General features: G+C 48.5%; 1 protein-coding gene across 12 annotated transcripts in view; it reads left to right on the top strand.

Annotated features, from left to right (window-relative positions):
• Positions 1–25,720, top strand: part of LDB2 (LIM domain binding 2) — a 341,339-nt gene extending 315,619 nt beyond the window's left edge. Inside the window, exons 6-9 of one of the 12 annotated variants that reach the window (XM_036019011.1) lie at positions 15,348–15,471; positions 18,550–18,695; positions 21,303–21,445; positions 24,382–25,720. In XM_036019011.1, the coding sequence (XP_035874904.1) occupies positions 15,348–15,471; positions 18,550–18,695; positions 21,303–21,407 (375 nt within the window). In that variant the 3' untranslated portion in view covers positions 21,408–21,445; positions 24,382–25,720. Of the gene's footprint in view, positions 1–15,347; positions 15,472–18,549; positions 18,702–21,302; positions 21,446–24,122 lie in introns of all 12 variants that reach the window. The other 11 variants (XM_036018994.1, XM_036019002.1, XM_036018982.1 and 8 more) reach the window with 11 other exon arrangements.
• Positions 25,721–26,256: the final 536 nt, after the last annotated feature.

Genomic DNA, 26,256 nt, shown 5'->3' with positions numbered 1-26,256 from the left:
TCTAAATAATTTGCAGCTGGGTCAAGAAGCGCTTCAGGGGCACACCAAAGCGTCCCAGGCTGCATGGCTGCGCTAATAAAGTTGAAAATATGCTAGTATTAATACGGCTGGCGCTGAAGAATAGGAAATGAATGCCTGGGAGTTTGTCAGCTTATTAATCATTTCTTTGTACGCAGTGTTTTCACTTGTTTTGCTGCAACATCGAACCACAGCTCCCTGGCGAAAGGCCAAGCTTGCTTTCGCAACGGCATATCCCCACGCACTGTGATTCTGTGCTTCTTGTCCATTTGTTAATGCTGCAGAGTTTCTGCAGTTTTGTCCAAAAATAGCATCAGTTCTGTGAAAAAGACTGCATGCGTGGTTTAGCCATGGCATAGAAACACAGAAGGGTGTGTGCAGGGTGTGCGTGCGTGTGTGCTTAGAGAAAATCATTGTAATGCCTGAAACCCATGATTTGTTATGCTCCTGAAAACCTTATTTTTTGGCATACTGAAAATGAAAAAAAAATTAAAAGGGAACTTAGGGAGAGAAAGATAAAGGGAAGAACAGATTTTATTTGCCCAGAACCTCAGCTATGCATAATGTTTATTCCTGCTGCACACAACGATCATGTGCCGCCAAAACCTCAGAAACGGCCTTTTATCAGAGCCCTTTACTCCTAAATGACACTGTGGGCAACTCATCTTGGGTGCTATTCAGCTTCCCCCATCAGTTTGAACGGCAGAGCATCCACGGAAAAACTATGATGGGCATATTTCCTTCTGTGATGCCTTGTAACATAACATCCTTTTGGGCACTTTTGGAGAGAACATTCCGCCATACAAATTACTCCGACAGTAAGGTTTCCCTGACCCACATCCCTGGTTCAGATGCATCCACCTGTCTACACAGTCATGCCAGCCCCCAAGGGTGGACGACACAATGATGATTTCCCTAAATCCGTGATCACTCTGGAGCCAGAAGAACTTAGACAAGACAAACAGCGTCTGAGAAGCCACATGAACCTGACGGCGCTGCCAAGGACACGGGTGAAGAGTGCTAGGGGATGCATTCCGTAATCGGAGTGCGAGTGATAACATCTCATTGGTGCCCAGATAGAAAAGACATAGAAAAAAAAATGAAACGGTTTGCATATCCGATGTATCGGTGGTAGGATTTGACGCAGGACTCCTGAGTAATGCATTGTTTGCCTTTTGGAGAAATTAGGAGGCAGGAAGTGTCATTCTGCAGCTTCGCACAAGATAGCGGAGGAAGGTGGTGAACTGGGACACTGTCATTTCCTAGGCTGCTTCCGAAAGATACCGCTGGGAGCAAAGGGCGACGGGGAGGGGACGAGGCAGCGGGCAGCCCGAAGCCGGCCTGAGAAAAGGGGACTTCGCAGAATACTTTTTTTTTTTACATCAGCCTTGATTTTAAAAACATGTGCCCGAGGAAGAGATAACGTGGCAATAGCAGAGGGTGGTGAAAAGAATGGGAGCTTTGGAATAATCCATTTCATTGATAGATGTTTACTGAGCACCTTCTACTTGCTGGGCACCTTCCTGAGTACAGTGTGAATAGGAGGCATGCTCAACTCTGCCTCCGTTAACTTTCTAGCTGTGGGCCTGGGGACGGAGCACTCGGCTTCTCCAAAAATGGGGTGGCAGCCTCTGAAAATGGGGACCCTCAATCGGAACGCGTAATGTTGTTTTGAAGATAAAATGAGATAATTTTTTGAATGGTGAGTCATCTAAATCTCTCTAAGCCCCATATCACCCATCTATACAATGAGGATAATACACCGAAGTCGGAGAGCTAGTGCGAAGTTTAAATGGGATAGCAGAGTGGCCAGGTATGTGCCCGCCCTCGAAAACAGTAGCTGGCAGGGTTAGGATTCCTTGTGCCGGCTCAGGTGAATAGCGCTCACATGCCCAGACCTCCCAGAGGAGTGGAGATAGGTGATGATCCCGCTCTGTCTGTGTGCGTCCTCAGGGAATATGTGTTTTAAACCAGGAGTGAACGGGCCCCTCTTCAGGACGTAGGGCATTAGGTTCTGCCTCAGATTGTGACGGTTAAGGCCTTGCTCTCTGGTCTCCCTCTACTCATCTGGTGCTGGCGAGAAGAAGTGAGGTAGTTCTCTTCCCTCCTGCACCTTTTCCAAGGGAACTCCGATGTCTTTCAGGAGTTGAAACGTGGCTTCCTCACATCTTAGTACAGACGGGTACTCTGCGTCTACTAGGTGTGCAGTAGTCCTGCCTTTGTCTCCCCGAGTCCCCTAATGCCTTTGCCTTCATGAGGTCCCCATGCAGCTGCCGTTGCCCTCTGTCATTTACGCATCACCTGACAGCCTTCCGATTTCTCTTTATGAACCACTTTTTCCTCTGAAAGTCTTTTCTTCTCCCACCGTGAACCTGGCCACGCCTTGCTGGTTCCACTGGCAGATGGCACAGCATCGAGTTCTACCAATTAGAAGGTCTGCTGCCTCCCCAGTACCTGGGTGCTTGCATACCTGCCTCTGTGCCAGCCCAAGAAAGGGCAAAACTAGACTAGACCCTGTCTTTGGGTTGCTCACAGTCGGCAGCTCTCCGTTCACAGGAGACCCTAGCCATTGGCGCTCCTCTGCCCAGAACCCTCCAATTATGTCCCATCCCATTCAGACCAAAGGCCAACATCCTCCTTATGACCTTCACACTTCAGTTCCTTACACCCTCTTGCATTTCTTCTCCTACTCTTTGCATTCCCTCCACTCCAACCACACTTCTCTCCTCGGTGTTTCTTGAAATCCCCAGGACTTCGCCCTTACTCTTTACTTGGCTGCCTGGAATGTTTCAGCCCCAAATATCTCACTTCCTAACTTCCTCTAAGATTAGTTTTGCCAGAATATGAAGTCTGTCCAGAAAAAGTCCAGCCATTGTTAATATAACAAGGATGGGTTGCACAACACTGATGTAGCCTGGCAGCCAAGGAGAGTGGACTGGAATGTGCATGCGTGACAATGACGACTTCACTGTACTAGTCAGTGGGGGCTGTAGATGCCATTGAGTGAGCATGTGTACTGTGTGGCCATCACATTCAAAATGAACAAGTGAGTCAAGCAACAAATCCTCATCAAATTTTGGGTTAAGCTTGAACATTCCTCCATGGAAACTATTCGGATGATTCAAAAGGCCACAGCTATGGCACTCGTGATTGGCAGCTCCATCACAACAATGCACCCGCTTATGCATCACATCTCATGTAGAAATTTTTGGGGAGACATCAAATCACCCAGGTGACTCAGCCCCACTACAGCCCAGATTTAGTGCCCTGTGACTTCTGGCTTTTCCCAAAACTAAAATCACCTTTGAAAGGGAACAGATTTCAGACTGTGGATGAGATTCAGACTATGGAGGAAAATATGACAGGGCAGCTGATGGTGACTGGGAGAACTGTGTGAGGTCCCGAGGTGCCTAGTTCGAAGGGGACTGAAGCATCATTGTCCTAGGTACAATGTATCTTGTATGTTCTTCAATAAACGTCTCTATTTTTTATTTTACACATCTGAATACCATCTGAACAGACCTTACATATATAATAATTCCTTTAGTAAATTACTATTTATTATATGAAATTCAGGTACAACTGAGCCTCCCATATTTTTATTTGCTGAATGTGGTGACCTTACCAGAGCTGCTTACTCCAATGTCCCCTTCTGGGTGATGGTGTTTGTTTTCTGTTACTGATGAGAAAAATCGCCACACACTTAGTGTCTTACAGCAACACAAATGCAGACCAGAAGTCTGGCCAGGATCTCACTGGGTGAACATCAAGGTGCTGGCTGGGCCGTGTTTCTTTCTGGAGGCCGCAGGGTGGACGCTGTCCCCTGGCCTTTTCCAGCTCTGGAGCCCACCTCGTTCCTGGCTCCTTGTCGCCCCCCATCGTCCGAGCCGGTAAGGTCAGGCCCAGTCCTCCGGGTCCGCCTTTCCGACTCTGCTCTCTGATTCCCAGCCACTTTTAAAGACTCTTGTGACTATCCTGGACCCCCGGTTCATCCAGGCTGATCTCTCCATCTCCAGGTCAGCCGAACGGCCACATGAATTCCTTGGGCCGTGTGCGCTGGCACAGTCGCCGATTCAAGGGACGGGGGCAGCATCTACCCAGAGGCACTAAGCTGCCTCACACAGTGATGGTAGCCAAAGTATCCAGATTCTCAGCTCCCAGCATGTCCCACCTTCTCCCCCTGCTTTCTTTGTCCTCGTTGGTGCTCACCGCTGACATGCATCTTGTGGTTATTTAATTTTTCTTATTGTCTCCTTTACTAGAATGCAGTTCAATGAGAGAAGTGATTCTCTTTATTTTTTTTACAGCGTCCCAGAACCTAGAACAGACACGGCGGGGCACAGAGTACACATTCAATAAACATGTGTTGAGTGAGTGGTTGAACGAGTGCGTGCATCCCAACCTCTGCCGACTCCCTTTTCATACAGCATCGCCGTCATCAACAGGAATCCTGGTTTGCGCTCCTACCCACTCTCGCGTCCGTCCCCGGGAAGGGAAACAGCTGCTGATGGACGGTTCCACAGGCACGCGGGGATGGAGCCGCCGGGAGAGCTCGGGCAGCTGAGCGCTCCATTCCTGAGAACTATCACTCCTTCCTCTGTGTCGCTGTGGCGCTGGAGGGCCATTGCCTGGCAGAAGCTCCCCAGAAGCGGGCAGGCGGGCCGTCCAAGTGCAGCCCAGGGCCAAGGAGGACAAGCCCATATCCCCACACTGACCGTAGCTCAGAAATCCTCCCAAACATCAGCCATGGGGGTGCTGGCCCCAAGCCCGGAGCGCGGTGCTGTCTTTAATAGTCTTGTGGCTGTTTACCCCAGGGCGGGAGACAGGCATAACCACGCAGTTACTGTTCAGGGGGGATTATCACTGCTCCAGCAAGAGAGTCATGTTCCTGGGAAACTGTCACCGACAGCTCCCGAGGACCATATCCGAATTCCCTGACTCGCAATAGTAAGATTATAAAGCCCATTTGTAAATGCTAGTGTTTAAACGTTACCTCACTGCAAGTACACGGCCCCTCGGTTCCCAGGGAGAAGCAACCAACATACTAGAAAAGCTACCTGTTTCCAGCGAGGCCCCGCGTGCTCAAGCGCTAGCATTGCCCGTGCTGTGACGGACAGCTCTCTCGGCGGGCAGCGGGGAGGGAGGTCGGTCACACAGCGGGGGCAGGATTCTGCATTGCTTGGAGACTCCCAGCAGCCAGTGTTTGTCTTTGGGATATTTGGTGCTTTTGTTGAGCCAAACACATCAACATGCCCATGATGCTTTTCTCATGCAGAGGGAGCATGGATGAAAGAAAAATAGTGTGATATTTACCAGATCGCTCGTTCAGCGTTTATCCTAACGGGTGATAACGGGGGCTCCTCATACACGGAATGCTTCTGCCCACATCAGTACCCCCCAGCTCTTCTGGGGACAGAAACTAAGGCCTAGGCAAAGCTGACCACTGCCTTTCTCTCCACTGCGGCTTGCTCACGAATCCTGTTGTGTGGCAGTTTCCAACACAATGTTCTCTCTTGCATTCAGAGTGTACACCCTCTGCCCAAGACGGCCGGCCGTCCTTGGTCCCAGCCACCCTCTTTTTCACCTGGCTCTCTCCTAAGGCCTCTTTTTAGGTATCAACTTACATGTCACTTGCCCCTAGCACCCTTTCCTGACACCTCTTGCCCTTCTCCTCTGTCCTGCAGCCCGTTTGGGGTTCTGCTTTAGCACCTCTGTCCCATCTAGACAATCCGTTCCAAGGAAGGGAGGCTGTAGGCGCCGTGTTCAGCGTCGCATCCCTGGTACCCAGTTGCTACAGTGATGAAGTGGATGAAGCCAGAGCCGACCCATTTTCTGATATCTGTCCACCTGTTTGGGTCTGTTTCTGTTCTATCCTAGTCATGTATTCAAGGGTGCACTCATTCCACAAACATTGGATCCTTTGCTTGGTACTGAGTACTATTAAAAATGAAAGAATAATGAAATAAGATAACAGCGTGACACAGCCTAGCCCTTCCGTGCTGCCTAGTCTAGTGGGGAAACTGGGATCGTTCTCTGTGTCAGTTTACCTAAGCTACTGCCTCCGTCAGCTCGGGCTGCCGGAACGAAACACCGCAGACTGGGTGGCTTACACAGCAGAGGTTTATTTCTCACAGTTGGCTGCAGAGTCCAGAGTCAAGGTGCTCGTTGATTGGGTTGCTGGGGAGGGCTCTCTCCCTGGCTTGCCGATGGCTGCCTTCTCCCTGCGCCCTCACATGGTCTTTTCTCAGTGCACACAAGGATGGAGAGAAATTTCTGATGCCTCTTCCTCGTCCTACCAGGCCACCAATCTGGCAGATTAGGACGCTACCCTGGTGACTTTATATGACCTTAATTATCTCCTAAATGCCCTATCTCCAAATACAGTCCCACTGGGGGGTCTGAGTCTGGGGTGGGAGGGCACAATTCAGTCCCCAGCAGTTACAGTACCGGCTATTCAAACAAATGCCGACCCAGGTTTTTCTGTGAAGATGTTTTGCAGATGTGGCTGTGATGTATAATCAATTGACTCGAAGTAAAACAGATTCCTGGTAGGTGAGCTCCATCCAATCCGTCAAAGTTCTTAACAGCAAGACTGGTATTTTCCAGAAAAGAGGAAATTCAGCCTCAAGACTCAAGCGTTCCTCCTGCCCGAGTTCTCAGCCGGTGGAAGCTCTATGGGCATCGGACGTGCTCGTCCCCACAGTCACGCGAGCCGGTGCCTTAAAACACTTGTCCTCGGACACACGCATCCCGTCGGCTCTGTTTCTCTAGCGAACCCTGGCTCACACGGTGACGGTGACCTGCGAGAATACAAAGGCAGGGTCTGCTGGAGGCTGCTTGGTAATGCTGACCCTCCAGCCTCCGTTTTCATGTCTGACTCCTGTAAAGGCACAGCTGGTCAGTTTTTAAAACGTATCTGGAGTTTGCTTATTGCCATCCAGGCGAGAACATTCGTTGGATGTGTACCAATGACTGCGCGGTACTTCCAGGCAGGTGTCTCCTCTGCCTTCGGAAGCGCCGCGGCCACCAGGCCCTGGGACGCAGGGACGCCGACAGAACACATGGACGGGGCGTCTGCCGCAGTGGCCCAGCCGTCGGAACAAGTCATTTGCGGGAAGGGCGTCGTGACTAAACATTGTCGATATCCATTATATCACCAAAATCTATTTTTTTAGGCAGGAAACATTCAGAACATCTTAACAGGTACCTCCTGATGAGCTTCCAGGTGCCTTGCAGGAAGGCCCTGCCCCCGGGCTGGGTCACACCCCTGTCGTAGCAAACATTTAGGGAGCACCGGCATGCATGAAGACCTAGGCACACACTTGAAGCAGAGTTTTTGTTTCTCCCAGCAGCCCAATTAGTTAGGTAGTGTTGTTACCTCGACTTCCCCGATGGAGAAGCTCAAACACCAAGAGACCGAGTAACTTGCCCAAGATCCAGCGGTTATTAAGTAGCTGGAATTTGAACCCGAGCCTAATTTATGTGCTTAACAACCATATACGATGCCTCCATGCACCAAAGTCTTTGATCCTTTCAGTGTCGCCTAATGTCTCATAAATCAGGGTTCCAATCAGAGCCTGTCCAGGAAAACTAAACCCACACCAGGCAATTTAACAGGAAATTTAATGCAGTGAAGCACTTATAAAAGTGTTGGAGCTAGAAAAGCAACCAGGGGAAGCTGAGGGCCCCCTGAGATTTGCAACTGCCACTTCCAGGGCAAAGGGCAGAAGGGGTTACTGTCAGGACACCTGGTACTGAAGATGGGACCACAGTGGATCTGTAGTGACAGCTGTTGGAGGGGTCATCTGAACCACAAAGAGGACAAAAACTATCCTTACCTATTTCTTTACACATGCTGTAGGTTGAATAGAGTCCCTCAAAAATTCATGTTTACCTGGAACCTCAGGACGTGGCCTGAGTTGGAAATTCGGTGACTAGTGTCCTTAGAGAAGAGGTGAGAAGACAGAGACAGAGGGAAAAGGCCATGTGAGGATGGAGGCGGAGACTGGAGGGATGCGGCTACAAGCCAAGGAACCCTGAAGACGGCTGGAGCCACCAGAAGCTGGAGAAGGCCAGGAGGGGCCCTTTCCCAGATCCTTCAGGGGGCGCGTGGGCCTGCCAAAACCCTGATTTCAGATCTGTAGTGACAACACCTGGTGTACGGTATTTTGCTTTGGCAGCCCCAGCAAACTAACTCAACCCCCCTCCCCCCAGTCTTCCCCAGTGCCTCCACTGGCCAGACCTTGTCCAGAGCCGTCTGGCAAAAACAGTTGGAAAACAGTGTGGGGAGTCTGTACCCTGCCAACAGAGCTGGGAAGAAGGGTCCAAGGGCAAGTAGGCAAATAACCCAGCACTGTGGAAGGGGTGCCCATACTGAATGACACCACAGAGGATCAAGTCCATGGGGCAGAAGGAAAGAGAATGGACATCAGGAGCCTTGAACTGTCTCTTCATGGGCCTGCCTGGGGCAGCAGAAACCCTGAACTTGGGTAGTCTGATGGGGTCCCGGTGGGTCAGAAAAGCAGCCAGTGACTTCACTGGTCATGCATAGGCGTCCTTCCTGGCAGCCGCGAAACGGAGATCACGTCATCGCTATCGGAACGCGCGTGCGTGGCCTGCTGGCTCTGGAAGGAGGACCGTCCCTCCAGCAGCTGAGGTGCAGCTGCTCCCCTCTCCTCTCCCTGGCTTGGATGTGATAGCTTCTCCAACAAATCAATTTACAAAACAATTGAGACCAGGCAGAGGCTCCCCTGGCTGAATCTTCAGATAAAAAAGAGGATGTTTTGAATTTGACAACCAATCTTCCTTTAATCCTATCAGGAAATAAACCCAAATCACGATCTGACGTTTAGGAATTGCAGAGCTTCTCCAAGGAAGCATTTCCATCTCCTCCTTGTGTTTCTCCCTGGGAGAGGCAGCGGGCTTCACTCTTGTCACTCCCTGTTCGCTGTTTCTACATGGGATTATCTGCTTGTCGTGTTCTGTTTTCCTTTCGGATTCCATGCTCTATTGTTCTATTGTTTTAGTATAAAATCTCTTTCGGTGATGTGTTTCTTCATTAGGAGAGACTCTTTCACCCTTAGATAAGACTTTGTTTCTTAATCACTCTCACTTTCTGATTTCTTTCTAATTCATATTTAGACACAGGAGTGAGTTACCAGAGGAAAAGAGGACTGTGGTGTGTGAATTTAAATATTTTGTATTTATCACTGAATCTAAAAGTGGATATTATCGGGGACATTAGCTACTAAAAACCCACGTACCGTCGGCCTGATTACCATCCCTCGGAGCAGTATATACGGTGACCCCCTAAGTCTCAAGAAGACCACGTGATTCACTTCCCAGAGAAGCTAACCAATCACAAAACACATTGATCTCCTGGCTCAGTGGGTCATTGGTGCAGCCAGCATTTGCCATAATACCAAACTCCCTCGTCTGAGCACTGATCTTCTCCCAGGCCTTGCAGTGAAGATAGGCACATTGCAAACCATCAACAATAAGTATCATTATCTCCATTTTACAGATAAGGAAGCTGGGATTCAGAGAGGCTGAAAATCGTGACCGAGAACACACAGCTACGAAAACGGCAGGCTTGGGAGTCTGAACCCAGATGAGTCTGGTTCCAAAGCCTGTACTGCTCCAGTGCAACCCATGTCTCTGTGCATGTATCAGTATCATGCAAGGAACAATACAGAGACAGAGTCTTTGAACTTGGCATCTTGGCAGCCATTTAACCACTCAAAGGCAGAGAGGTAGACTACAGAGCACAGAGTTGAAGTCAGGCAAACTTGACTGTGAACCTCTTCTCTGCCCTTCAAATTGGCTGTATAACCTTGGGTACCTTATAATAATCACTCTTTACTCTCAGCTCTGGCTGACTTAATAATGGCTTTGAGTCTGTTTCCTCACCTGCAGCCGTGGGCCAGGAGGTGGTGAGGGTTAACGATTTAATATGTGTCAGGCACATACTCCGGGAGCAGGCATAGGTTAGATATTCCAAGGGATTATTAAGTTACGACTCAACAAACATCGGAGTACGCCTAATACTGTGTTAAATAAAAGGGAGGCAAAAGTAAATAGAACTTGCTGTGGATCAGGAGATGAAACAAGTCCACGAGAAAGGGAAACCCCCGATGCAAACGAACACACGGGGATGCATGCAGATTAGTAACACGAGCTATGGACACAAGAGTCCCTTGTGGGTGCGGGTGGTCAGAGACAGGCGTGAGGTGTGAGCTGCACCTTGGAGGACATTGGTGGTCACACTGGTGAGACTCAAATGTGGTTTGCAGCCTTGCTCTGAAATGGAAATCGGCTACAGTCTGGAACACAGCGTCCAGTCCATCTGACATTTTTTTTGACACAACAGTTTCTCAGTGAAGGAAGCAGTGAGCTGGATTATATTCTGCCCCAAGCTCCTTTCTCCTGCCAGTTTGCAGACACCTCGCTTGAGCAGCACCGGCTTAGAACAAAGGGCAGGGACCTTTCTTTGAATGGCCAGATAGGAAATGTGTCTGGGTTTCTGGGCCATGTAGACTCTACCAAGTATTCAACCCAGGCATTATAACAAAAACGCAGCTTTGGCCACACTTGGCTCACAGGCCATTCCTTGCCACCCCCTGGTTAAGGCGACTGGGGAGGAGGGAAGAAGGCCTTCTAGGCAAGAAGAACACTAGCAAAGGTTCAAGCTGGTATTGACGTAGTAATCCCGGGCAAGCCTATGTGGAAAGAATAGGTACTTCAAGCTCAGGGGATGTGATCCATCATTCTAAAAAGATGGAATTAAAATTTTGGTGGTAGACTAGTCCTAGGTTTGGGATTGAGCCAAAGGCCAAGCCCAGGGTATTGCTTTTTTTAGGCAAGAGCCAACTCCAATGGGCACCACCTAGTCTTAGGCTCAGGCAAGGAGGTGAGCAAGAAGAACGAGTGTGAGTGTGCAGCTCAGGAGAGTCAAGTTTCTCCAGGAGAACTGTCAGGTAAAAACAAAGCAAAGCAAATCTGTCTGCATTGGCTAAGCCCTTTGTTTCTATGAAAGGGCGGGCAGGCATCCTGGGACTGAGCTACGATCTCCCAGCCTACACAGCACATGTAGTAATTGGGCACACACATGTTCATACATGTGCATTTGTGCAAAGCATTCTGCACAGAGGAGGCAATCCATTATTTATCAAATGGGCAAATTCATTACCTCTAAACCCACAAAACAATGCCTAATTTCTCTGCCATTAGCAAATGACTCCTTGCTATTCATCTGGCCAAGATAGCTATTATCCACCCATCCACCCATCCATCCACACTCATTCAGCAAGCCACCATTATAGTTGCCGATTTGGGTTCCCCACCCACGGAGTCAGTGCTGAAGCCAGAATCCCGGAAACAGGAAGCCAGAAGCATAGGGGGAGCAAGCCCAGCCGAACACTCTCACAAAGTCTGCAAAAAGGCACTGTGGGAAATTTGCCAGGATGGGTGATGGCTTTTGGGGGTTCCTCACTAGACCTGGCAGGGACTCTACATCTAGGGGCTTCACATCAGAGAGGTCAGGGCTTGCTGGCTCCCACCGCCCTGGGATTCCTCCCCTCATCCTCCACCCACCCCAGGGGGAGGCCAGAGGCAACCGCAGCCCTGCACAGAGGCTGCCGTGGATGCTGCCGACTTGGTCTGTGGACGTTCTTTTCAGGCAAAGGGACTGGTCCATGGGATCTTTGCAGATAAAATTGTTCTTCAAAATCAAAGAACCCTGTGTTTTTACGTCTAGTTCCACTTACATGTGTTTGGGTGCTGTGCGTGTGCATGTGTGTCTTGGGGAAAAAGCCTGTCTATTGTAGGCTGGTTCATGCTTATTACTAACCAGGGGCTCTCCCCCTGGACACAGTGCATGGAGATATAAGAGGATTTATAAACCTCCAGATATTTTGTGCAAAACGAAAGACGGGCTGTAGAGCCTCCACCAGATTCCCGAGCGGGGCCGAGACCTCAGGGAGCCCAGGAATCCTGGCTCCAGCAGGACTTGACTGGTAACTGGGGGAAGCCACTCACTCCCCAGGCCTCCTTCCTAATCTCGTTTTATAATGCCTGGGACCTGGGCCGTTGCCAGATGCTCTGGCTTGCTAACCAAGAAGGCAGGCTCTTGTCTGAGTGAGTTCTGCCACCTACAGCACGCAGCCCAGCAAAGCCACCGAGCGCCACAGCAGAAAGCTCAAGTGCGTTTGCATGCGTGGATAGGGGGAGCGCTGCCTCCCCAGCCCAGAACCCTCCACTGGAAGAAAAGGATCAGGACTCCTGATTAGTATTCAGAGATGGAAATTCCTCTGGGCTAGGTTATGGCACTGGGGAGATATTTTTACATGAAAGGAGAATCGAGAAATCCTGGGGATTAGCACCTGAAAAGAGTTCCCTGAAACCCAGAGAGGAAAGGCACTGGGAAAAAGCAAGATAATGAGCTCATGGGTTCTCACAGTAAATGTGACTCTCCCATTTCCTGGTGTGCTCGATGCCCCTAGGTCCAAGTGGGTCATTTTCACCATGTAACTTGTCATATAATGAACGTTTGCTTCAGAAACGTGTGATTTCCTGAGATGCGTGTAGTGTAAACACAGGGTAGTTTTCTTGGCATCGTTAGGTCATTTTGAAGGGAGCGGAACACTTTTTGAGACGTAGATTCTTCGTCTCATCATTATGCCTCCAGCCCCTGACAGAGGGCCTAACACAGGGGAGGAAGTTCAGCGAATGCTTTTGATCGAAAGTGATAACAATGTGGTTACTTTTGCAATCAGCGCTGTGCCCGCGAATGCATAATCATAACGTCTGCCAGTGCTTGGACACATTATCTCAAATTCTCTCAACAATATCAAGATGGGTGTTGTTCTGCTAACGAACTGACACCCGGCGTGAGTGAGTGGCTTACGCGATGACACACACCTAATGTAAGTCCCTGCTTGTTCCGCTCCCTGCATGCACTTTATATCCATGGTAAGCTCATTTCTCAAGAATGACAACAGTAGTTTGAAAACCTTTTTAACTTTAATTTTAAAAGTATGTTTCCCCAGTCCTTAGAATTTCTCTGAAAACTTTCTTGCTCTTCCAGCTTCGATGCCAATGTTGTCTGACCCTCTCTGAATCTAGGAGTGGTTCTTCTCGGACAGAGAACCCATTCCTAGTTCAGTGTGTAGAGGCGGCTGTGGAATCCTTCACTCTGATCCCGGCCTCAGTGGCTGGGGAGGGCTGCAGGTGGTCCGTAGCTTGCACATATTTTGATTCCGGCGAGGGATTCTTAATAGAGAAAAACACACAGAATCTTCACAGATGTAATTGCCCAGTAATCCACCCTCTTCCACAGCGTTTCCCCTATTAACGATTGCAGTTTCGAAAGGGAGTCCATGGTGAGCGAGGGGATAGACCAGAGTGAAGACGCATCCTAACTATTCCAGAGCTCACGACTACGCAGGCTGCTTGACTAGGATGGTTGCGCGACTTTGTCTCTGTGGCTCACGCTGGGCTGGGGTCGGTTGGGCTTGGAAACCCCGCTCTCTTCTCCCAGAGAAGCTGCAAATGGAAGGAGATTACAGCTGGCCCTAAAACGGGGTTAGTGGTTTTGGCAAAGTTTAGATCATCAGTCGGTAAAAGGGGCCAAGGGATTTTTCTAGGTGAAGGTGATCTTGATGATCACGGGTAGAGCTGAGAGAAGAAGAAAGGTATGGGAAGGGGAGGGACTAAGAAGAGAGTGAAATATGCGCTGAAAACCATGGGATTTGCGCATGTCTTCCTGTCTGTATGCATCTATCATAAAGCCCAGCAGACCTCAAGCGTTAGTAGTGTTTATCAGGATTAGATGGGAGTATGGTTTTTAAAATGCAAGTCCCACCTCCGGACCCCATGAAACAGAAAGGGCAAGAGCCTGGGAGTCTGCATTTTAATAACCAGCTCATTTCGTTTCTATGGAAATGTTCCTTGGAGCATACTTTGAGGACCATTGGCATAGGAAGACCTTCCAGTCTTGTGAAGAATCACTCCTTACATGCATCCATTCCTTTGAGCCAAACCCAGGAACACAGAGATAAAAGGCACAGTCTTGGCATTCGAGGAGTTCAAGGTCAAGTGGCAAATGTTGACAGACCTGGAAGCAGATGATTGCGAAGTATGAATGTGTAAGTCTAGAGCAGATGGGGCCAGGTGCTATGAGAGAACTAGAGAGAGGCCCCCAACTCAGCCTGCACGGGGAGGAAGCCGTCACGGAAGAAGCAACTTTGTCTTCAAGGTTAAGTAGGCATAAGCCAGGAAGAGGGGAAGAAAGAATGCCAGGTGGAAGGGACCCAGCAGACAAAAAGCAGCGGGGCCTGTGGAATAGCGTTCAAGGTGCAAAACAGCAGAAGGGAAGGGGGTAGAGAAGGGCTGATGAGGGCGGGGACGGCACATCTGCCTTTCATACGACATCCTTCCACCTGGGAAGGTGCATTGCCAATGTGTGTGTCACTCTGATTGCAACGGATGCCTCTTTCCAAGTTGTGGTCTTTGTCCTGTTAGATGCTCTAAGTGCAGCAGCATCCTGATACGCTTCCAACTGAGAAGGCATTGAGAAAGCCCCCAGCAATTTGAATGGATTTACCTTCTTGTTCCATTCATTAATCTTTGTCATCCAAGTAAAGCTGAACTTTAGACCAAAGAAAGGCTGAAAAAAATCTAACCAAAGGCAGGAGGAAGGGGACCACGTGCAGAACCACAGAGAAGGTGCTCACACTGAATGCCAGCATGTTATATGCATTACAATCATGTGTAAAACACAAATGAGGGCGTGAAAGAAGTTAAAGTGTTCCGTAAGAGTCAGGATCAAAAAAGTACCTGTTGTGGCCACTTTGTTCTCCCGGGTTTCAAAGATGGCTTTCAGTGCCTCAGAATCTACATAAACTAGCATTGTAACTCACAGTGGGTGGTTTTACAAACAGAACAACAGCAGAAGCCGGAGTAGAAATCAGAGCATGCTGTGTGGCACCACAGAGACCTTTTCTTTAAGCAGAGAGAATGATTTGATTTCAGAATAGAGCTGCACATAGCCACCCAACAGGCTGGACAAACTGTGTGTGTGTGTGTGTGTGTGTGTGTGTGTGTGTGTAATGCATTCAGCTATAATGGGATATTATAAATGATAGTAAATTAAGTGGGTTTTGTCAAATGTTGGTAATATTTCTTTTCTCAACTTGTACAGAGAAACATAAAACCAGGGGAGGAAAAGAAAAATACCCTTAAGCTTCCTAATTGATTCCAGCTGTTCACATTATTTATTGCAAATAATATTATCAAGTAGTGAAACCCCCACGCCTTTGAACTTCTTGCAGTTGTGTGTAATACTGGAGCCAATGCAGGAATTGATGTCGAGACATAAAACTTACAACCTCAGTCCCCGAGACTGCCTGAAGACCTGCCTGTTTCAGAAGTGGCAGCGGATGGTGGCCCCGCCAGGTATGACCTTGTCCTTCACTCTCGTCCTGACCGCATCTTCTGGGGGTGAGGTGACGTGAAAGGGAAGAGAGGGATCACAAATGTATGGAGAAAAGGGGTTTACTGGAGATACTCTGGCCGTGATTTTGGACTTAGAGACACTGAAGTTGCAAAGAGCAACCATGCTTAGGAGTCGCCTACCATCTCCTCACGTGCCAGGTAGAACGTGAAACCCGGAGAGGTGAAGTGGTTTGTTTAATGTTAATGAGGACCTCGTGGGCAAAGCTGAAATCAGATCCCAGGTTTCCTGTCTCTCAGTTCAGTGGTTGTTCCACTGGACGAGACTGCTGGCTTCTCATGGCCTAGTGTGCTTTTGTTTCTTTTTAAATGAAATGATAGAAATTATAAAAATGGAGGGAGGTTGGGAGGGAGGGAGGAAGAAGTAAAGGAAGGAAGGAAGGAAGGTGGAAAAGAAGGAAATATTTTTCTATGTTTTAAGATATGTAATATCAAAGGGTATTCTGATCATGAAGAGAATACATAAGAAATTCCAGTCCCCCCCTTGCCTAGAATGTAGCGTATGTACTCAAGTCTCCTGTGAGGTTCTGAAATCACTGCTTCTAGTCATCACTAATTGTCTTTTTCTCTAACACGTTTTCACTCCTAGGCTTGTGTTGAGATTCACTGATTATAAAAACAAAATGTATTCCCTTCACTAAAAATTATCTTTAAAGAGTAATTATTAACGCAAGGCATATAGCTTTCTGAATCACAAAATATAATGATCACCTTCCACTGGTAATTAGCCAGGAGTTTTATATGAAATGAACATAGCAGATATAATTATGTACATATTTAGAAAGCTGAGGAAATGAGCATTATTTTACATAGAATAGTTATATCCCCATCTTGGGAGAATTTTACAAATTTAGAACACTTAAAAATATGTATTACATAGACTTAAGTTGGCCTCATTTTCTCTTTTAATATCAGTAAGACTTTATGGAAAAAAATTGTACACACTTAATGTTTTGAGCACCTATATTTTGCAACATATGCCTATATAATTCATACATTATTTATTAATTCAGTCACTTTTTCAACAAATATTTATTGAGCCCCTACTAGGTGACAGGCACCGCGCCAGCCACTGTGGGTACCACATGGAATAAAAGTCACAGTCCCAACCCTCACAGACCCTCCATTCTCTTTCTAAATCCTCACAATATAATCTTAGGAGTTCTTTATTGTTATTCCCACTGTATATCATGGGGCCTGACGATGAGCTTTGCCAAAATCAGTTTCATAACTAATCAGTGAAGGAGGCCTGGGTCACAATAGCTTCTATGTCCACCCAGTTCATATTTCTATTACCATAGCTACCCATTCTCAATGGATGTAATCCGAAGGATGCAATTTAGGTATATTTCCCCAAAATTTCATGAAGAAAGTATAGATATCCAAAAAAGTATCAGATTTCAATGATTGAAGTCAAAAGAAAAAAAGATGCTTGTCAGAGGAGACCTGGGAATTTGCTTGGCTTTAGAATGTGCCACTCAAGTCTTCTCCAACCCCATGAGCTACAGCAACTCTATCCCCTTTTTGCCGTAACTTTCAGAAAGAAACACCCACAACTCTCTATGAATGGGGATGCTGAGCCCTTTGATGAAACTATTTGAACATGAGACAAAGTATTTGTGAAAGAAGAAATGGTATATAATTAGGAACATAATTCTCTTCTTCTTCATCAAAAGTCATGAATAACTTGGTAAACTAAGTGATTTTTTAAAGATTTTTATTTATTTTTATTTTTAAAGTGGGAAGGGAGGGAGAAAGAGAGAGAGAGAAACATCAATGTGCGGTTGCTGGGGGTCATGGCCTGCAACCCAGGCATGTACCCTGACTGGGAATCGAACCTGCAACACTTTGGTTCGCAGCCCGCGCTCAATCCACTGAGCTACTCCAGCCAGGGCAGACTAAGTGATCTTTGACATGAGCCTAAAGGAGGCTCGCCCCATCATCCATCAGAAAATGATGCAAGGCACTCTCACCTAGTTTCTCCAGGGCCCGGGCTTATCTTCTCTCCACCAGAGTTCACTCGACAGGAGGGTTAGCAGAAAGGATGGTCTTACCTGCCATTTTCAACTCATTTAGTAACCGCCTGGAAAAGGCTTCCGAAGGCTTCTCATTTACAAGGCAAAGATTGTACTCTTTCCCAATCAATAAGAGCTGCTATGAGTATAAAATAGTAATGACATAGAAAACATTAACAATAGAAAAGAAGAACATGGAAACGCTGAGTAATGCTCAATACATAATTACCATGAGCCCCTGTATTTTCATTAGGATGCTACCCATCCTTCAGGTGCAAAATATTTCTATTTCTAAACAGGCTGTTCTTGAAAAGGTCTTGCTTCCCTTGATTAATATACTAGCTGTGACATACTGAGTCCTTTTTTCAGGAATTTTGAAATTACTAGTATTCTTGAAATGTCAGGGTCTAACCATGGAATCTGGGAATGACACACAGCTTGGGACTCCCTAAGTTTCGCATTCACAGCTGATAAACCTGACACTTCCTCCTTTTACTTGAGCATTTCAAGGTCAAATAGTGCTGAGCTGCAATATAACACTTGACCAGTAGGTGCTGCTGTTACACACTGGCTCACTACATTTCCACTTTCTCTGGCACCTTGGAGGCCCCCTAGGGATCCCAGAACTCTCTGTTATAAAGAAAAGGTAAACAAGAGAAAAAGTGTTTTCCAAAATTTGGTAATACTACTAATCCTTTTAATTCAACTATGAAAGTGGTATTTGCAGCTCACTCCTAAACTGTACTAATAGATTACAGACATGCATATGAAATTAGAAATAACAATGACATGCAAATCATTTTCTTTAGATGTGAAGGAAAAGAGTTGTGCACATTGGATGCTAAAACTCGGCCAACAGCTGTTTCCTTCTATTTGTTTTTGAAAAGGGAAAAGAACTAGAAAAGATGTACAGAGCCTGCTCCTTTTCATTTACAAATACAGCCGCGGAGGCCAGTGTCCGCGGGTTGCCCCGGACCTGATCCTCCTCCCGTTTTCCCTATTGCAGCAGAACCCACAAGGCAACCGACCACCAAACGGAGAAAAAGGAAAAACTCCACGAGCAGCACGTCCAACAGCAGCGCGGGGAACACCGCCAACACCACCGGGAGCAAGAAGAAAACGCCCGCTGCCAACCTGAGTCTGTCCAGTCAGGTACCTGTAAGTCTCGCTTTCCTTTTAGGCCCCAAATCCTTCCTGTGCCCGTCTTCCAACTCCAAGGGGCTCGTGTTCAAATCGCTTTTAGCTGAAATGCATTCTGGGCATCTGGGGGTGGGGGAGGGGAAGGCGGGGCTGGGCTTGGGACGGGAGCGGGGACCTCTGCCCGGAAACCTTCCCCTGCAAACTGGGCCTGGGAAAGGAGTGCAAGGAGTCCGGGCTACAGTGGGACCTGGATTAACAAGCCGTCAGAGTCACAGGCAGGAGATGTGTCACTGAAGGTTTAATTAAAATATCACTGAGCAGCGCGCCTGGTGGCATACAAGGGGCTCTGGGCACCATCCCCAGAGACCCTGTGCTCTGCGGGAAACCAGCCCCAGGCGCTCAGGCTTTGTACTGGCATTCGGCTGGGCATCCCTGACGTGGGTGTCCCCAGCATGGGCATCCCCAGCATGGGCGTCCCCTCTCATTTTGGGACTTTGGTCATTAACGCAGCCACCAACAGTGCAGCTTAGTGGATTTCACTTTACCCATTTCACCAGCTCAAGGTGGGCCCGGGTGGGGGGTGCGGGTGGAGGATCCGCCCCTAGTTTGGTCTCCACTCTCTTGACCCCAATACCCCTGCCTTTCATTTCTGGGTCTTGACAAGGGACATGGCCACTTGGCAGGGGCGTCATTGAACTCCAACGCTGACAGCTGAGGGTTGCTCCCAAATAGTACAAACTATCTAGGAACTTTCTTCATCTCCTATCATTTCTTTCCCAGTTCTGTCCCTTCTGCCTAATTCTTCCACATTCCTCAGCCTAGAATTAGATCATTTATCGCCTTTACATGTTTATGCTCCTTTAAGCACTTGCTGTCCCTTCTCCGCACCACAGTTATGTGTGGTCCTCAGCCTTTGTCACGCCACCCTTCAGCAGGTGTGTGACTGTCGTTGGAATCCCGGCACATTCCTGGTGCTTCACGGATACCCTCCAGACACCATCCACGCCGTCAGACACGCGCCTGTTTCTCACTGCTCCCCGCACCGGGCACAAGCTCCCCTGGGCCCTGTTCCTCGCTTCTCGTTCCCGCCTGGCCTGCTGTCCTCGCTCACCCACGTTCCGAGTCTGCTCCGTCTCTCCCCGCGAGAGAGCAGACCTTTCTTTCACGGCGGTTCTCCCCTGCTGCCTGTGTCTTTCAAACCTGTCCCTCGTCCATTCTCACTTACCTTCCTTCGCTCAGGTCTCTTTGACCAAAACCAACCCCATTGGTACCTGAGAACTGCTGGGCCCCCAGGGCTCTGCCGTCCTCCTCAGACAAAGGGGGGTTTTCACTGGTTACAAGGAAAGGGGCTAGACAGTGGCCCGCCCCGCAGGGCTGGGACCGCTGTTGCACTTCAAGGCCACGAGGAACAATAGTCCTTAAGGAGTACCAGAGTCACCTCTGGAGTCTGAACTGGGCTAGCACCCCTAGAGAGTCCAGGGAAAAGTATCAAAGGAGAAAAACAGAGTCTTTTATTTAAGGTACCAACAAGTTATTCCCACTCCAGTGAAAATTGGAAAATGCTTAGAGAAAAATGGCCTGGTAGGAATCAACCCAAAAAGTCCACATACGTAGTCAGTGTTTATTGATTCATCTAATCCTGGAGTTTTAGAAACTCACATTTGTTAGTTCCTGTAATAAATGAGAAAAGGGCATTCCAGAGAGTTCTGGAACTGTGACATAGCTCCTTAAAGGCACAGTGGCTGCAAGAGTTCTGATCAGTTCCACAACTGATTTCTGAGCTCCTACTATGTGCCCCACACTAGATATGTGATGGGCCTTGGGCCTTGGGCCTCTATGTGAAAGGATCTTTTATGTATAGATCCCTTCGGTCAGCATCTAACCAAAGGTGGCAAAGAGGCTCCCTCTCTCCTTGCCACTCAGTCTCCTGGTGTCAGCAGCTCACAGGGCACAAGACTGAGAAAGATTCTGAGGCAGGAACTGGGTTTGGTCGGCCATCCATTGGTGATGTCTGCCATGGGTGTAGAATGGCAGCACATGCGTGTTTTGACATACCTGCCCTGGTCAGAATCCTTTTAATTTTATTTTAAAGCGCATCTAGTTCATTCTGCCCCATCGTGCTCCTGTCCTCCAATCCAACAACTGGATCTTAGTGGAGCATACCGGTGTCCAGAGGATTTTTAACGAGTTGAGACCCTTTGGACTTTGCGAGAACAAGGCATCCGCTGGGAAGGGAGGGCAGAAATTCAGCACTGTCCCCACGCTGTGCAATGAATGATGTTTTAATTATGTAAGACTTAGAGACGGTTAAAAGAGGGAGGGAAGGCAACCAGGTTAGGGAAATGTGCAAAATCTCATTGAATGCATGTTAAATGATAAGCACCCAGCTCGTAGGGATCGCATCTTGTAACCCTGTCTACCAAATCACCAACGATTTTATTGCTTAAATATCCTAGAAACGCGATCTACAGACACGGCTTCCTTGTCCAAGGGTGTGAACAGAGTCGGCGTGCCACCACGACCACAGCTGTGGTCCACGTGGCTGCCGTGGCAGCAGTGGGTGTGTCCGGCGAGGACTAGGGTTTAATCCTTGGATTCTGCTTCTCACTCCATGAGCAGGGGCTAGGAGCCATCCCGAACTGCAGCCTCAACCCTGGGAGGGATGGAGACCTGTGTCATTCAACAGCAGTGACCCCTTCTGGCCAATTTAAGGAGAAGCATTGAGGGGCCCTGAAAGGAGTCACTTCCAGTCCTCCTCAGAGGTTGGTGGTCCTTGCACGGGGGATTGATTAGTAAGCAGATGTGACATGGGCAAAAGCTGGTGGCACGTCCAGGCCTCCGGCGAGGAGCAGAGGTCTGCTTCGTGGGGAGCCGAGGGCACATGGGGTACGCTCAGCTGCACCAATATTGCCTCCTGGGGACACCCGGATAGCGGAGATGGGAAGGAAATGCACTCGTGTTGATTGTCGGGGGGGAATGTGTAAAGATGTGGGGGTGGGGAATGATGCCAATATCTCCTAGTTCAAGGCCGCCCAGAACACGCACTGTGTCTCCGTTCACTTCACGTGAGGTTCACGGATCAGGTCTGCTTGAGCAAGAGAACCACAGTCTTAGTCTATAAAAGTTCAGAAGAGCCAGGGCGAGACATGTGCCTAATTGAATTAGTGGCCTCAAGGATCTCTGTGCATACAAGTCCATTACACAGGTCTCTTTGTAGCTTGCCATCGGTTCCTCACACACACACACACACACACACACATGTGCACACATGATGGCGTGTCTGGCTACGGCTATTTCTTACAGTCCGTGAGGCCCGTGCGGCATCTCCCTGAAGTGCAGACTGCTTAAAAATAGCTGTGCCTGGGCATCTTCTCCAGCTGTTCTCAGAACAAAGACCCACCAGACATATTACAAGCCTACATCAGCCCCATCTGAAGTGACTCAAATCACTATTTCCAGAGGACCTTTCTTGAATGACTGTCATTTTCGGATACAAATGAAGGCATCCGGAGTGTTGGGAGCTTTTCTCTCCACACCACGCTTACGTCGGCTTCTTGTTTTCCTCCTCTCTTTCCAGTTACGCCTCCCTCCTCACACCCTCCCCGCCTCTCTCGATAACCTCGGACTCACAGTACTAAAGCGCACCCACGTGGTGGGGTCTAACATCTTTCTCCTGCCCGGAGGCACCTTACGCATGTGTTTTCCAAGCCCGTCGAAGCGCTCTACATGCTCTTAGGATATGAGGTCGCCCCCCCCCCCCCCACCCGTCATCCTCTGCTGAGCTTGCCCTATTCTCTCCAGCTGCCTTTTTCCCGATCATAAGTGCCTTCTCCTAATTGCCTGTGACAAAGGGGCACTTTTTTAACCTGAACACCCCTGGTAGGTCCTATGGCAACTGCCCTGGCTAACCAGATAACCTTGGCGCGTCTAAAATCATGTCAGCTTTCTGGCCAATCACAGTCTGTGACTTTGAAGTCTCACCTTAAGAGTCCTCATGAGTCTCCTAACATGTCAGAACCATGTCTGGCTCTTTGCTGCATCATATGTATGTTCTTGGAAGCACACATCTGATTATCCTGCCAGTACCTACGTGGCTGCGTGTACCCAGTTCATATTTTAGGCATTTACTTCATCTGGGACATGGCTCTTTAAAATCATTTTTTATCAAATCATAAGAGTGATTTGCCAAAAAAAAAGTTTGCAAATCTATCGATTATCTTCCCATAATTCTGGGGGAATCGACCCATCAATCAGACAAGGTTTTCTATTCCCAAATAATTCAAGTAGTAATGAAGGGCTCTGTTTGGCTGGCACCTTTGGAATTCTAGATGGGATCCGGAGCACCTTCCGGACCTTTTCCTGGCCTGGGCAGAGGCACAGGCTGCCCAGGAGAGCCTCCTCCTGCTCCAGTGAAGAGAATTTTTGCCCGGTTGTCAAGGTGCTTCATCCGATTAGCCCGCCCCTCCCGGGGAGTGCACCCTTCCATCGCAGCGCAAAGGCCTCTGGCCCAGACCTCATGGAGGCTCAGGGCAGCTAGGCGCTCTTGTGGCATCACTGCACTTTTAAGTGGACTTTGCTCAGAGCTTGCCCAGCAGTCTCCACCTGACAGGTGTCCTGCCCCTTGCCCAGGTCACCCACCCACCCCATAGGGTTCCCCGTGAACAGAGGCCGGCGCTGTGCCCCGTGCATGCATCCTCCTCCCCCATCCTCGCGCCTCTCGGCAGTGGCCTCCTGGGTGGTCCCGGTGACAGTAGGTGGTTTCCTTGTTAGCACGGGAGGACAGTTTGTACTTAAAGGAGTGATTAGATGGATTCTTCTCGCACGCTTCCATTTCTGATGACTCCTGGCTTCATCAGTGTAATTGTAATTAGTGCTCTTCATCTTCCTTTTATGGCACCAGCTGGACAGACGGGTTCTCTTTACTGCCCGGATTGGTGGCGGGGCCGCCTATGTGGGGATTAGGTGACAGCCACCATGAAATAACAGATGGTAAATTCAGGGCTTGTTGGCAATCAGCAGGTTTTTGCTAATGACTTAATTAGCTATGCAAATTGTCAAATCAGTGTGAACATTGTTTTTATCGAAAACTTTACCTAAATTAATTACCATAATTAAGTAGCAGAATGTCAAGGATATTGGCCGCATAAAAGGGCCTGACTGAGTAGAGAAAAAGGGAGATTCCGTCTTCAGTTACAACAGAGAGCCTCCTCGGGGCAGAGAAAATGCCGTTTGGAAGGGGTGGCGTGGAGATTCCAGCACCGCATCCTCCCCTTGCGCGCTGCCAGTTTCCAAAGGCCCCAAGTAGCAGTGGTGGATTTTCGGGGGTATTGAGACGCACCCCACAGAAGGTTCCACCACCCTCTCTAACGTCCCCAGTGTCAGCAAGTGAAAAGCGTGGATTTTTTTAATTTTGAAAAATCCATTTTTTTATTTCTGCAGATTGCTAGCATTGCTCGTTCTCCGGTGTCAGGCTGCGCACTAAGGACATAAACTCGCGTGGTTGTTGCACGCCAGGAGGCGATGTTTATTTCCTGTAGAAATCAGATATGCACCTCGGCCCCCCGACACTGAGACTTGACCCTGGTGTACAGTACTCGAGTGTGTCTGTCCTAGGTCCCCCAGCTCCTCCCACTAGTGTTTTAAGCTGAGCTTCTCTCTCCCAAGGTTTCCCCGTAATAATGTCAGCTGCTGTTCACAGGATGTGATGGTGGTAGGAGAGCCAACTCTGATGGGAGGTGAGTTTGGGGACGAGGACGAAAGGCTAATCACTAGATTAGAAAACACGCAATATGATGCGGCCAACGGCATGGACGACGAGGAAGACTTCAACAATTCACCCGCCCTGGGAAACAGCAGCCCGTGGAACAGTAAACCTCCCGGCACTCAAGAGACCAAATCAGAAAACCCCCCGCCCCAGGCATCCCAGTAAGGTTGACTGGCACTACCGGAACCCTCTGTCCATAGGCCCGTGGGTTCCACTCACCATTTCAGATCCCTACTGACAGGAGAGGAAGGAGGAGGCCTACAAACTTTTTCACGCAAATACCTATTTCTAAACCACAATGATCTGAGTTCCTTTCTTTCACTTTTTTTTTTTAACATTGAGAGGATCATTCCAAAACATACTTCCGTGACCCTTCTTTCCTGGAGGCCTTCACAGGTAACGCAGATACTGGCACTGACCGTAACTAAAACCAGAGCAGACGCTCGTGCCTCTCCTAGCATCGCGTGAGCACGCATTTGTCAGTTTGCTCCTCCCTGCATCCGACGAAGCCCAGGTCGCGGATCAGCCCTCCGTGCTCAGGAGCTCACTGTATTGCCGAGCCTAACGACAGACGACTTTTTCATATTGTAAAATATTTTCTGCTTTTTGACTTGCATCTGAGAGTTTCTTGTTTCAGTAAAAAAAGAAAAGAAAAAAAATCCGCTTTTGGAAAGTAATTTAAGTGTACCTTTGTTCCCTTCACCTTTTCTCTCATTGGGTAACAGCTAAGGGGGCCCAGCGGGGGAATTTACGAGCGAGCGAATGTCAACTGGTTCTCCAGCCCGAGGTGGTTCCGTTGAGCCTGCGTGCTGAAACAAGAAATGTCTTTTTTGCCATCAAAGACACCGAGGCAGATTTTTATGTAAGAAGGACACGTGGCCCCTTGAGAATTTATGCATTGCGAAAATTGCTGTGGATCCAAACGTTTCCAAGCCATGGAATCCATTACTTTCGTGGGCAGTTTAATAAATCTGAAACTCTTTTGTGTTTTTTTATTGTATCTGAGTTGACCGTTGTTTCTTTTCATCATATATTTCTTGTATAATATTTTGTAAAGCCCTCGCCTGGTTCTTTTACGGGGATTTTTTTCTTGGTGGGCAATACCAGTGTATTTATGTGAAACTTTATAAGAGAACTAATTTTTCCATTTGCATATTAATATGTTCCTCCACACGTGTAAAGACACAGCGGCTCCGTGTGTTATAAAACAGCTGTATTTTATGTATGCTTTACTGATAAGTGTGCCAATAATAAACTGTGTTAACGACCCAAACGGTGAGTCTGGCTGTTTCTGAGCACAGGCAATGGAATCTGCCCACAGTGAAGAGAAGCATTGAGCCTGAGTTTACTGCCCACACTCCACATGGAGTGCAATTATCAATCCTGGACCCTCTTTGACAGAGTATGGCTTCTCTGCCCGCACACTGAACTGGACTCAGGCAGACACAGGGGTGCCTCCTCTGTGCGGGGCACTGTGCTGGCCAAGGACATGACGAGGACAGAGGAGGGACTGGCCTGTGCCCCTGGAGGTGGCTGAGTGCAAGGGCAGCGGCTTCCACACGCCGCGTACTTACTCTGCACCAAACAACTCTGTTTCAGCCAATCCTCACAGCTCTACTAAGGAGGCATTAATATCCCCACATATCTTACAAAATCATGCCTCACTTGCCGATTTTTCTAAAAGATTTGCTCTACAGAGAACGTGGAAAATTTACTTGAGGTCTTCTTTGTGTCAAGAACTTTCTTCCCATTCTTCTGCTTTGTGCCGATACGGAAGACGAGAGAGAAAACCTGTTAGCATGTTTTGAG

The sequence above is a fragment of the Phyllostomus discolor genome, chromosome 1 (genome assembly GCF_004126475.2).
Source record: "Phyllostomus discolor isolate MPI-MPIP mPhyDis1 chromosome 1, mPhyDis1.pri.v3, whole genome shotgun sequence".
NCBI lineage: Eukaryota > Metazoa > Chordata > Mammalia > Chiroptera > Phyllostomidae > Phyllostomus > Phyllostomus discolor.
The sequence above is the reverse complement of the archived record's forward strand: the minus strand, read 5'-3'. Positions and strand labels throughout refer to the sequence as shown.